Source organism: Stenella coeruleoalba (genome assembly GCF_951394435.1).
Source record: "Stenella coeruleoalba genome assembly, chromosome: 5".
Taxonomy (NCBI): Eukaryota; Metazoa; Chordata; class Mammalia; order Artiodactyla; family Delphinidae; genus Stenella; species Stenella coeruleoalba.
Genome location: NC_137150.1, coordinates 95,621,701 through 95,634,237, shown reverse-complemented (window position 1 = coordinate 95,634,237; position 12,537 = coordinate 95,621,701). Strand labels below are relative to the sequence as shown.

Genomic DNA, 12,537 nt, shown 5'->3' with positions numbered 1-12,537 from the left:
CTAGCATTTATGGAACGTTTAAACTGTATAGGATGATGTAGGCTGATGGGAAAAGGAAACTCTGCAGGGCAACATGTAATCCAGAATGAGGTTAAGAGATGAAATTTGAGCATGGTTGTTGGAAATAGAGAAAAGTGGAAGGATGTTAACAGGAGAATCTGTCTACTGAACCTCATGTCTAATTTAGTGCATCTTTGTTCATTATAATAGTTTTCTGACCTACAACTTCTACAGTTATGATTTAAAAAAAAATACATTGAGTTTCTTCCTAAAAGTTGGATTGCACAAGTGGGAAAGTGCTCTAGGGGGGAAATGCTATGCAGACAAAAGGTATGAAAAGTTTTTGTTCAATATGTAATCTATTCTCCCTGCTTCTCTCAGCCACACACATACAAGTAGGTTGGAGATTCACTCAATGGTCAAAATAATTTATGGGAACTGGAAGGGAACTAACATGAAGTGTCTAGGATGTGTCAGATAATTTACACACGTTGTACATTACCTCATGTGGTCTTAGCAATTTGATTTAGATACTAATAGTCCACTTTATATGTGAGTAAACTGAGGCTCAGAGATGAAGGACTTGCCCCAAAACACATAGCTGGTCAGTGCTAGAGCTGAGTTTGCAGGCTTCAAAGCCATGACATTGCAGTGCTTCTGAGCACTTTTGCTTAAAGCAAGGGTTCGTAAACTTTTTCTGTAATGAGCCAAATAGTAAATATTTTAGGTTTTGTGGACTAAGAGACAAGATAGAGGATATTATGTAAGCACTTATATAACCATTTAAAATGTAACTTTTAAAAAATGTAGAAACCGTTCTTAAGAGACAGGCTGTGCAATAGGCCAGATTTGTCCTGCAGGCCATAGTAGTAAGCAAAATCAATTTTGGGGGAGGTGAGGTGATTGTTTGAATGAATAATTGTCATTAATGTTATATGAAATTTGCATAGTCTTTTAGTAACTGAGAGTTCAGATTTCCTCATTAATGAATTCCAATGTTAAATTCTCCTTTCAATTCACAAAATCCATGTTTGACCTAAGTGCCCATCATCGGATGAATGGATAAAGAAGATGTGGCACATATATACAATGGAATATTACTCAGCCATAAAAAGAAACGAAATTGAGCTATTTGTAATGAGGTGGATAGACCTAGAGTCTGTCGTACAGAGTGAAGTAAGTCAGAAAGAGAAAGACAAATACCGTATGCTAACACATATATATGGAATTTAAGAAAAAAAAAATGTCATGAAGAACCTAGGGGTAAGACAGGAATAAAGACATAGACCTACTGGAGAACAGACTTGAGGATATGGGGAGGGGGAAGGGTGAGCTGTGACAGGGCGAGAGAGAGGCATGGACATATATACACTACCAAACGTAAAATAGCTAGCTAGTGGGAAGCAGCCGCATAGCACAGGGAGATCAGCTCGGTGATTTGTGACCACCTGGAGGGGTGGGATAGGGAGGGTGGGAGGGAGGGAGACGCAAGAGGGAAGAGATATGGGAACGTATGTATATGTATAACTGATTCACTTTGTTTTAAAGCAGAAACTAACACACCATTGTAAAGCAATTATATCCCAATAAAGACGTTAAAACAAACAAACAAACAAACAAAAAAACAAGTGATGATCCACTGCATTCATATGTGAGCTCCAGCTATGGGATCCTGGACAAGTGGTGCCATCTGTTTTAGTTTTCATATCTTCACCTATCAAATGTAGGGAACAATTCCCACATCATAGAATCATGGTGAGAACGAAATGAAATAAATGATTTGCATGTGTTAAAAAAAAAACAACCCCAAAACTGACAAATACCCAAATCTGAATAACCAGTTTGTCAGTCAAGTAAAATTGGTATTCCATAAAAAATAGAGACTAGTTCAGCTCACAACTCAAACAGTATTTGATTAGAACAAATGGCATTGTCATATCATATCATTCAACCTAGTAGACCAAATGCCTTTCCAGACAATTGTCATAAAATATTAAAGATATATGTATTTCAAGGGTCAAGTCTTAATAAAGTTAGTAATTATTACTGTTTCATCTATGACTTTCTTAAGTGAAACTGGCTTCTTTCTCCTTTTTTTCCTTTTTTCTGCAAATGGGTAGTGGTAAAGAATACAATGATGACTAGTTCATTTTGTTGCCGTTGCCTTCACTTGTTGTAAGGCACCAGCAATTTTACCCACCATTGCTTTAGTACCATCAGTGCAAATGTCAACACAACTGTTCCAGGATAAATGATGAGATTCAAAAAAATTATTGTATACTTCAAATGATTCAGCACCTCTTTTTTAAAAAATGTATTTTATTTTATTTATTTTTGGCTGCGTTGGGTCTTTGTAGCTGCAAGTGGGCTTTCTCTAGTTGCAGCGGGCAGGGGCTACTCTTTGTTGTGGTGCGCGGGCTTCTCATTGCTGTGGCTTCTCGTTGCGAAGCACGGGTTCTAGGTGCACAGACTTCAGTAGTTGTGGCTCGCGGGCTCTAGAGCGTGGGCTCAGTAGTTATGGCACACGGGCTTAGATGCTCCGCGGCATGTGGGATCTTCCCGGACCAGGGCTCGAACCCGTATCCCCTGCATCGGCAGGCGGATCCCTAACCACTGCGCCACCAGGGAAGCCCTGATTCAGCACCTCTATGTTTGTTGTCAAACATTCATATGAAAGATCTTTGATAATTAGTTGGTGCTGATACCTGATGAATACAACCAGAATAGCAAGTCCAGACAGTCAGCAGATCTATCCATTTCTAAGGCAAAAGTGCAGTTCTGCAGAAAAGACCAGTTTTAAAGTTTGCAGTCAAATCTTTAATTTGATGAGTTACTATAACATTGAAAAGTGGCAGTGCCATGGTTTCTTTTGCTGACTTTTCCTCTAGAAGGCATTCAGCAAGATAAACTCTGTCAGGCTTTACTATTCTCTCACCTATGATGTTCACTTCTTCAGCCAGTTATGCTGTAAGATACTTCACTGGATTTTTCTCCTCAGGTTTGAAAAGCTGCACCAAATAATTTTTGGCTTCTCAAAAGTTCATTACATCTTCATTTAAAACGTCAGTTCCTTTTTAAAAACTCTGAATGACTGGTCTCAAAATGGTGTTGCAACTTAACTGGCATCATATTACTATGCAGAAATGTTCTATCGCATAAGACACAATAAGGTAAATTATTAACATCTATAAAGCCAAGGAAAAGAGCATCATCATATTTTTATTTTATACTTACAGTTCCTTCCAATTGCTTTGGAATAGTTTTCTTCCTTTCCTGAGTCAGGGAACTCTCTGATCTGTCATTTTCATCTTTTTCTATATCTTTAGATGTAGACCGTGCATCTGAGCCTTGAGGAAATGAGTCTTCTGATCTCCCTTTCTAAAGCAAAAGATTGGGCTCCAGACTCAGACAGATAAGGATTTTAATCTCTTCTCCACCTATGATGAGCAGTGTAAACTGTGTAAATTCTCAAAGGCTCATTTTTCAAATACTGTTTCTGTGGTCAGGAATCTGGGAGTGGCTTTGAAAGGGGTTTCTAACTCAAGGTTACTCATACGACTACCTTCAAGATGCTGGTCAGTGCTGCAGCCATCTGAAGGCCAGATGTGGAGCTGGAGGATCTGCTTTTGGAATGGCTCACTCACATGGCTAGCAAGTTAGTGCTAACTGTTGGCCTCAGTGGACTTTTCCAGAGAGTCCTCATAACATGGTTAGCTATCTCCACAGAGTGAATGGTACACAATGTTTGATTAGAACAGTGGCAGTGTCATATCACTCAACCTAATAGACCACACTGAGTTTATATTTCAACATTTAAATGAGCATTTAAAGTTAGTTTTTGTAGTGATATTAACAAATAACCATCTTGACTGTGTGTTGTGGTCTTTTTTTTTTTTTTTTTTTTTTGTGATACACGGGCCTGTCACTGCTGTGGCCTCTCCCGTTGCGGAGCACAGACTACGGACGCGCAGGCTCAGCGGCCATGGCTCACCGGGCCCAGCCACTCCGCAGCATGTGGAATCCTCCTGGACTGGGACATGAACCCGTGTCCCCAGCATCAGCAGGCGGACTCCCAACCACTGCGCCACCAGGGAAGCCCAAGGGGGGGGTGGTTTGTGGTCTTTTAAAACAGTATGATTGCTTTGATATTTCGTAGAAAACTTTATTTTGAAACATTAGTCTACTGACCGTATTTATCTATATTAAGTTCTCCAGAAGCCATGATTTTCAAGTTTGAATTTTTATATACCAAGTGAAACAGGAAATAATTTTAGGGGGAGAATTATTATTTTTTTTTTTTTTTTGCGGTACGCGGGCCTCGCACTCACTGTTGCGGCCTCTCCCATTGCGGAGCACAGGCTCCGGACGTGCAGGCTCAGCGGCCATGGCTCATGGGCCCAGCCACTCTGCGGCATGTGGGAATCTTCCCGGACCGGGGCACGAACCCGTGTCCCCTGCATCGGCAGGCGGACTCTCAACCACTGCACCACCAGGGAAGCCCAAGAATTAATTTTGTAAAAAAAAATATTGGCCGTGAATTTATTTGGATGGCCATTTAAGGCCTTTATTATACATAAAATGTTAGTGGGAAGGAAAAAAAATCCAAATAGATTTTATTGAGAAAGCCTAGTATCTCATTTGGAGCATCTTTTAAGTGATTTTGGTTTCTGAGGAACTGCAATTACTGGAGCCTTGTTTTCTGCAGATACATCAAGGGAGCTGTTTTCTTTTTCTTTTTAAAAAAATTTACCAAAACTCAAAAACTGGCAGGAGGGAAAGGCAGCAAGAAGTTCCTGGGGCAATACAACATTTGTGAGAAACAAGGAAATATTTACTTTAGCACCTGCACCAGGGTCTTGTACCACCTATCAATACTGAATAACAATTCAAGCTCTTTGTCTCCCTCCTCCCCTGCCTCCCTCATTTCTTCCTCTCGGGACCCTAACAGTCTACTTTCCCTGATTCCCCTGTGATCTGAAGTTGGCATCCCTATTCACATGGTCATCCAGCCCCAAACCATAGCCTGGTTGGGGACCCCTTCATTGCTGCCCATCTCCAACCCGGTGTGACCTGAGCATTCTGCTTTAGCAATGCTGCGCAGGCCTATTTTCTTTCTGCTTACTTTCTTCTTTCCCACTGCCTCTGCCCCAGGGTCACGTCAGTTCTCTCTTGGGCCATTACAGTGGTTTCTCTCCTCCTTTGAGCTGCTTCCGGATTAATTTTGCGTGCCCCAAATTCTTTCATGTTCACTCAATGTTTATTAAAGACCAGTGTGTCAGCCTGTTACTGGAGGTGCTCCACCCAAAAACACCAAGTTACCTTTCACATTTAATGTTATGGTCTTCCCTTGACTATCCTAGAAGGGACTGTAAGCTTTCATCTGACACCTTTTCTTTAATTCTTTGCTCATTGTTGTTCCCTCTTCCTATAAATGCTGTGGATTGAAACCTCATCCATTCTTTGGGGCCAACCTCAGATGTCACCTTCTTTGCAAAGATTTTCCTCATGACCTCATCTTGCCCTTCACTAGACGTTCTTTTTAGGACACCCACTGAACTTTGTATCCCTCATGATATTTAATCATAATTGGTTTCTTTTAATATAGCATGTGTGTACTTACCTTATCATTCTTAAAAGATTATAATGTACTTGAAAGGACAGACATAATCATTCATCTTTAGTTCCTGCTAACTCCTAGCCATGGTTTTAGCAAGTAATTGGACTTCACTACAAAAATTGTGTGACTCCATTAAAGTATTTAAGATAGGAAAGAGCAAAATTCCTGTGCTTATCCGACACAATGGACAGTTGTGCAGCATAAAGAAATTACATATATGTAAATAGGCACATACATGTATGTATACTTGTCATTTTGCTAAGACGTATTTGTTTCAGTATGGAAGTTTACAGGACACCGCTTTTTATTCCTGGGCTGCATCCAAAAAAAAAAAAAATTGTTGCCCGTATTATAATTTGAGGACAGAAAAAAATGGCTTCAACATCTCTTTCAGTTTGGGATTTGGTCAAAAGGTACGCTGGCAAACGCTTACTAAACTGAGAGGAGACGGGCCTTTAAGAACCTCCCGGAGACTCCTTGGCTGGGAGACGCCTTGGCTGGGGCTGGCGAGAAGCTCGGCGCAGGGCGGCGGGAGGGCTGCGCGGCGCGCACCTTCCAGCACTTTCCTACGCCACGGAACCAGGCCAACCTGTTCCCACCGCCGCCTCCCGCCTCCTCGCCGCCCAATGAGGGCGAGGCCCACGCCACGCGCCCTCTTCCCGGGCGCCTAGGCCAGGCTGGGAGCGCGCCGAGGCTGCGCCGGCCCCGACATCCGTCGGCTGGCGGCCGGGTCGGGGGTCCGAGGGCCAGGAAGCCGCGTTCCATCGGGGTTTCTAGGTGAAGGTCAGGAAAACAACCGGTCGGTCTGGGCGGGGCCGGGAGGGCGGAGCGAGGGCGGAGCGAGGGCGGAGGGCACATTGCCTCATCCTGTACATTTTACTGGAAACGGGGCGCATCCGGAGGAGGGGCCGGGAGGCTACCCCGACGCCGCCAATGGCCCGGCCGGGCGCGGGGGGAGGCTGGCAAGGCGGTGGCCTCTTTTCTCCGCCCCTGGCCTCGAAGGCCGGTTAAATAGTCCGGCAGCCCGGGGCCACGCCCGTGCCCGCGCAGTCCTCCAGCCGATAAGTCCCCGAACCCATCACGGCCACAGCCGCAGTCGGGAGGCAGCCGCGCGCAGCGAACCGGTGGCGCAGGTGTCTGGGGTCCCCGAGCACCGATCCCGGGAGTATGATCGTGGACAAGCTGCTGGACGACAGCCGCGGCGGAGAGGGGTTGCTGGACGCGGCCGGCGACTGCCGCCTTATGACCAGCCCACTCAACCTGGCCTACTTCTACGGCGCGTCGCCACCCGCCGCCGCCCCCGGTGCCTGCGACGCCGGCTGCTCGTCGTCTGGGCCCTCGGCGCCCGGCTCGCCCGGCTCCGACTCGTCCGACTTCTCTTCTGCCTCGTCCGTGTCCTCCTGCGGGGCGGTAGAGTCCCGGCCGAGAGGCGGCGCCCGTGCCGAGCGGCTGCAAGGTACCCACCGGCCCCGGCGGGGCGGCCCCAGGACCCCTGTTTGCGGGCGGCCCACCCGCGGGGAGGGGGGGTCTGGGCCGCCCAGAAGCGAAGTACCTCGGCCAGGTGTTAGGTGGCCTCGGCGCCTGCTTTAGAGGAGGTACATAATCACACTGGCCGTTATTATTAGGCCACTACTGGATGCCTTGCCCCGTGCTGGGCGTTGAATATCACTCGATGCCCTTTGACCGTCTGTGAAATCTGGGCGCCTTCTAGCTGACCTGGTAACTTGAAACACAGAGCTCTGACTTCGGGTGGGGGGAATGGACCACGTTGGGTTTTCTCTTTTTTTTAAAAAAAAACTTTTCTTAAGGTATAATTCACATGCTATGGCGAGATTTTGGATCTGATGTAGGTGTACCTTTTTCTTGTGGCTGTTTTAGTGAAAGGCTGTAGCCGGCGATAAGGGTTTGGGTACTGGGTTGAAGGTCGTGATTTATTTCTTTCTAAGTACGTATTTGTGGAAATTTTAAGTAAAAGGACTTTATAAAGAAAAGAAACCGATATTATTAAGATGTAAGGTGAAGCTGGACTGAAAACCTGTTTAGAGTCTGTGATTTTCCGAAATCTGCCCAGAATTTCTTCGGTTTTTGTTTTGTGTGCTTTAGAATGGTTGAACCGTCTGTAGCAGAGAAAGGCGTAACGTTTCCGTTCTGCGGCTGTGAATTGTTAGCTTCTTTTCTTAATGAACGGAGTTGCATAATTTGGGGGAAAACAGGATGTCGCTGTAGGTGAACCAAAGAACGTCTAGATAATCTCAAATTTTGGAAAATCTATTCAGCATGATTTTAAAGAGCGTTCTCTTTCAGGTATTCCCCACGGCTGGCCACTCCTGTTTTTTGCTTGTGTTTTAGTTTAAAATGTGATTTGTCATTTTCATTTAAAAAAGTGATTTAAACCACTCGGTTGTATAACATGCTCCCTGTATGTTAAGTGTGTAGCAAATGCCAAAGTTGTGTGTGTATTTAGACCCTTTTTCTCCTCCACATTTGGCCTTCATCTGGCTGAAACTATTTTGTTAGTTCTTTGGTTTACCATAGGGGATTTCTGAAACTGAATTTTTCTCCCTGTGACGCTGAGTTATTAACTACTGTCATTCCAGAGAAATGCCGTGTTAGATTCTGGCAAGATATTCTTAGACTTAAACATAAAATTAACTAGTGTTTAGTTTGCTCTATCATTGAGTTGTTTCTCTCATGTATTTGATTATATATATATATGTGTATATATCTATATATTTAAAATTATGCCTTGTTTTTTGTCCCATCTTATTTTTTTCCATTCTCAATGGGGTTGCTGAATTATTCATTTCCTGACTCTGTGTGTGTTTACTTTGTGTTCAGCTCATCCCAAGAGGTTGTGACATAGTAGTGGTCAGAGTAGAATGCTGTACTCATGTACTGCATTTTTTTTTTTTTTTTGTGATACACGGTTCTCTCACTGTTGTGGCCTCTCCCATTGCGGAGCACAGGCTCCGGACGCACAGGCTCAGCGGCCATGGCTCATGGGCCCAGCTGCTCCGTGGCATGTGGGATCCTCCCAGACCGGGGCACGAACCCGTGTACCCTGCATCAGCAGGCGGACTCTCAACCACTGCGCCACCAGGGAAGCCCTCATGTACTGCATTTTAAAGTGTATTTTAAAGCTTAAATATGAAATGAGATTATTTCCTTTCTACTTAGAAGGCCTATGTGATCAAAAACAGTCGGTGAGGGGAAATCCTGTGTGCATATGTGGAAGTGCGTTTAAGCTCAGTGAATTTAGGTAGCTTTCTTGGCGTAGCTGAACAGAGGGAAATAATAAACTGAGACATTGTTAAATGTTAGGCTTTGGTACATTGAGATCTTTGGGAGAAGTTTGTTTTGTACCTTCTTAAGTGAGTGGAATTGATAGACTTTAAAATTTCTATGTGGACATAAAGCCTTTGGTTTGAAAAGCTAAAAATTCATCATTTATTCCTTGCTCCCCCAAGGTATTTCAAAAGTCTAGAATAATTACAGATTTATGAGAGTCAGGGTGGCAAAATCTGTGATCCTGTCTCATGGGTGGATAGGGCTGAGAGACAGAGAATTAATTTGGGTTTATCTCTCGGCTCTGGGGTTCCCTGAAACAATATTTTTATGAGCTTTAATTCATTAGGCTTCCTGGTGGGGAAAGGTATGAGGCAAGCGAGTTGAAGAGGCTTTGCGGTCTGTGAGTTGGGAACTTTATCACGTTGGATAGCTATGCTTTTGAGATTATTAATATTCATGTCTGTGAAGACACTTAATTGGGATATGTTTTGTTTTGTTTTGTTTCTTGAACAGTTGAGCCCCATATGGGGGTTGGAAGGCAGCAGAGAGGACCCTTTCAAGGTGTTCGCGTGAAGAACTCGGTGAAGGAACTCCTGTTGCACATCCGAAGTCATAAACAGAAGGCTTCCGGACAAGCCGTCGATGATTTTAAGGTGGCACGTAATTTATTTGTTTTGGGTTGGGGGATAGGGAGGTTAGCCTGTCAGTGTTATTACTCTCTGCTAACCTAGGTTGGGCAAGTCTTTTGTAGACCACGAAGTCCATAGTACAGAGAACATATTTGTCCTGCTGTCTGCTATATTGCTGTCACTTGGCCCACTGCTAGGTACTTGTTAAGTGTGCAAGAGAAATTTAATGAATAAATAAATGAAGGCAAGTTGGGGGCAAGGAAATTAATGTGGTTCAGTTAAAATGGAACATTTTGACTAGAAAGGGAAAACTCAAGTGGCCTTATTAATTTTATGTTAACCTGAGTTGAACTAAGGTGAAAGTGCAAATGGGGGAAGTTGCAAGATAGGATGGAAATTAACATAGAAAATAAATATTGCTAAAATAGCTATGTCAAAGGTTTATGGTGAACTGTAAAGAGGGGTAGAGATAAGTCTGTTTGTTGATGTATGTTAATCAGGAAACCATTTATCACACACTAAATTGGAAACTTTTTTTCCTTATAGACACAAGGTGTGAACAGAGAGCAATTCACAGGTAAGAGTTACCTCTATTTATAATATCATGGGGGCTGTAGGGTAAAACAGTGTAGTGTGATTATGGGTAAAAATTTGTGAAATAAAATTATCACAGATTCCATATTCCTTTCTTGGGTATAGAATTGAAGAACACAGTATCATATAGTGGGAAAAGGAAAGGCCCTGATTTATCATCTGATGGACCAGCTTGCAAAAGACCAGCTTTGTTACATACCCAGTTTTTGGTACGTATCTCACTATTTCCCTCTGAATACTCATTGGAAATTATTCCTGGAATAATTTTGGAAGGAAGTGCGCAACTTATTTTTTCTCCCTTTCCAGACGCCACCTCAAACACCCACACCCGCGGAAAGCATGGAAGATGTCCATCACAATGAATCCAAACAGGACAGCAGTGCTGATCTGCTTCAGAGCATTATCAACATTAAGAATGAATGCAGCCTGGTTTCCCTGAACACTGTCCAAGTTAGCTGGATGCGCCCTGGGGTCCCTCCAAGCTCCCCCCACGAGCAGTGTCAGGACTTCCACGGAGGGCAGGTCTTCTCTCCACCTCAGAAATACCAACCCTTCCAAGTCAGCAGCTCCCCACACATGATGGATCAGGCTTCCATGTACCAGTATTCTTCACAGAACCAGAACGTGCAGCAGCTGCCGCCACAGCACTACACCCACAACCCGGCTCTGGAATACAGTCCTTATTCCAGAACTTCCCAGTCCCCCAGCTATGAACCAAACATCTTTGATGGTCAAGAACCACAGTTCTGCCTGAACCAAAGTTTTGCATCCCTTCTAAGTGGTCCCAGGGAATCTGAGAATATTGCTGTTCCCCCACAGACTGCCCCCAGCGTTCAGCAGCAAAATGATGCCCACGTGCAGGACTTCAACATGATGTCACACAGTGCCTGTGAGGCCCTGGCGAGGCATGATGCAGGCTCTGCCCCTTTAAACACACCACTGCCCTTCCCGAACATCGTCGGAAATCCAATGAACACCACACAGTTAGGGAAGTCATTTTTTCAGTGGCAAGTAGAGCAGGAAGAAAGCAAATTGGCACATATCTCCCAAGACCAGTTTCTTTCAAAGGATGCAGATGGTGACACGTGAGTATATCCCTTTATCTCATTGAGCTGATTTGGTAAGCCATGCTTGCTGGACATAGTGGGCACAGAATTTCTCTAAGGGATGCCAGCTTAGATCTGAGTGAGTGGTTGGCTAAACGAGATGACTAGTGGGCGTAGAATGATAGCTCATATTTCAAGCGAGAGTTTTCCTTTCTTTTTTTTTCTGGCTGAACAAATTACCTGTTCTAAATTAATAAAAATGTACATGTCTTTGAATAATTGGTTTTGAAAGATTAGCATAGATTGTGTCTGTAGAGCAAAATCAGATCATGGTTAGTTGGTCATGATCAACTGTGAGTTGATTTGTAGATAGAATACTGATCTGTCCTGACATCTTTGTGGTGTTGGGCAAGTTGTTTTTGTTTTTGTATTTGTTTTTGTTTTTTGCGGTACACGGGCCTCTCACTGTTGTGGCCTCTCCTGTTGCGGAGCACAGGCTCTGGACATGCAGGCTCAGCGGCCATGGCTCACGGGCCCAGCCGCTCTGCGGCATGTGGGATCTTCCCGGACCGGGGCATGAACCCGTGTCCCCTGCATCGGCAGGCGGACTCTCAACCACTGCGCCACCAGGGAAGCCCTGGGCAAGTTGTTTAACCTCTCTATGCCTCAGTTTCTGGGCATGTAAAATGATAATACCTCCCTCAGTGGGTTTTTATGAACATTAAGAATAATGGATTTAAAGCAATCAGCATGGTGCCTGGTGTACTTATTTTTTCTGGTAACCTAATTCATCTTGTTGCAACTCAGATGTATTGTCAGCATAGCAGAAAAGACAAATTATGCTCTGTACTGTTTGACTTGAGTACACCAACATATCAAGAAGGGGGCTAAAGGAAGAATTTTTTTTAAAAAAAGGATGAACTTAGTGAAATAAATAATTCACTTCTTTTCTTTTCCTTTTGTTTTTCCCCAGGTTCCTCCATATTGCTGTTGCCCAGGGGAGAAGGGCACTTTCCTATGTCCTTGCAAGAAAGATGAATGCGCTTCACATGCTGGATATTAAAGAGCACAATGGACAGGTGAGGATCTTGACAGAGGGAAATGGCAAAGTGTGGTCATGGGGACAAGATGACGGCCGGTCTCATATTTATGTGTAGATCATTTCAGAGTTCCAGACCAAGAGAGTTTAGTTAATATTAACTTCTGGATGTTGACTCTTTGTCACTGCCAACCTTGAAGTTATTAACTTTAACTTTGTAGTTATTTGACCAAAGACTAACTGGGTATAATAAAGCTGCACCCTAAGCTTATTTTAGTTTCCTTGTGTTACGGTATCTTATTGCTTATTAACAGGATTTATCCT

The 12,537-nt window shown here is 44.0% G+C and overlaps 1 protein-coding gene across 2 annotated transcripts in view; it reads left to right on the top strand.

Moving 5' to 3' along the window:
• NFKBIZ (NFKB inhibitor zeta) overlaps nucleotides 1-12,537 on the top strand; it is a 30,012-nt gene that overhangs the window by 11,805 nt on the left and 5,670 nt on the right. The window contains exons 1-6 of one of the 2 annotated variants that reach the window (XM_079921477.1): nucleotides 5,515-7,073; nucleotides 9,419-9,558; nucleotides 10,081-10,111; nucleotides 10,234-10,337; nucleotides 10,435-11,213; nucleotides 12,148-12,253. In XM_079921477.1, the coding sequence (XP_079777603.1) occupies nucleotides 6,785-7,073; nucleotides 9,419-9,558; nucleotides 10,081-10,111; nucleotides 10,234-10,337; nucleotides 10,435-11,213; nucleotides 12,148-12,253 (1,449 nt within the window). In that variant the 5' untranslated portion in view covers nucleotides 5,515-6,784. Of the gene's footprint in view, nucleotides 1-5,514; nucleotides 7,074-9,418; nucleotides 9,559-10,080; nucleotides 10,112-10,233; nucleotides 10,338-10,434; nucleotides 11,214-12,147; nucleotides 12,254-12,537 lie in introns of those variants that run through there. The other variant, XM_079921478.1, reaches the window with a different exon arrangement.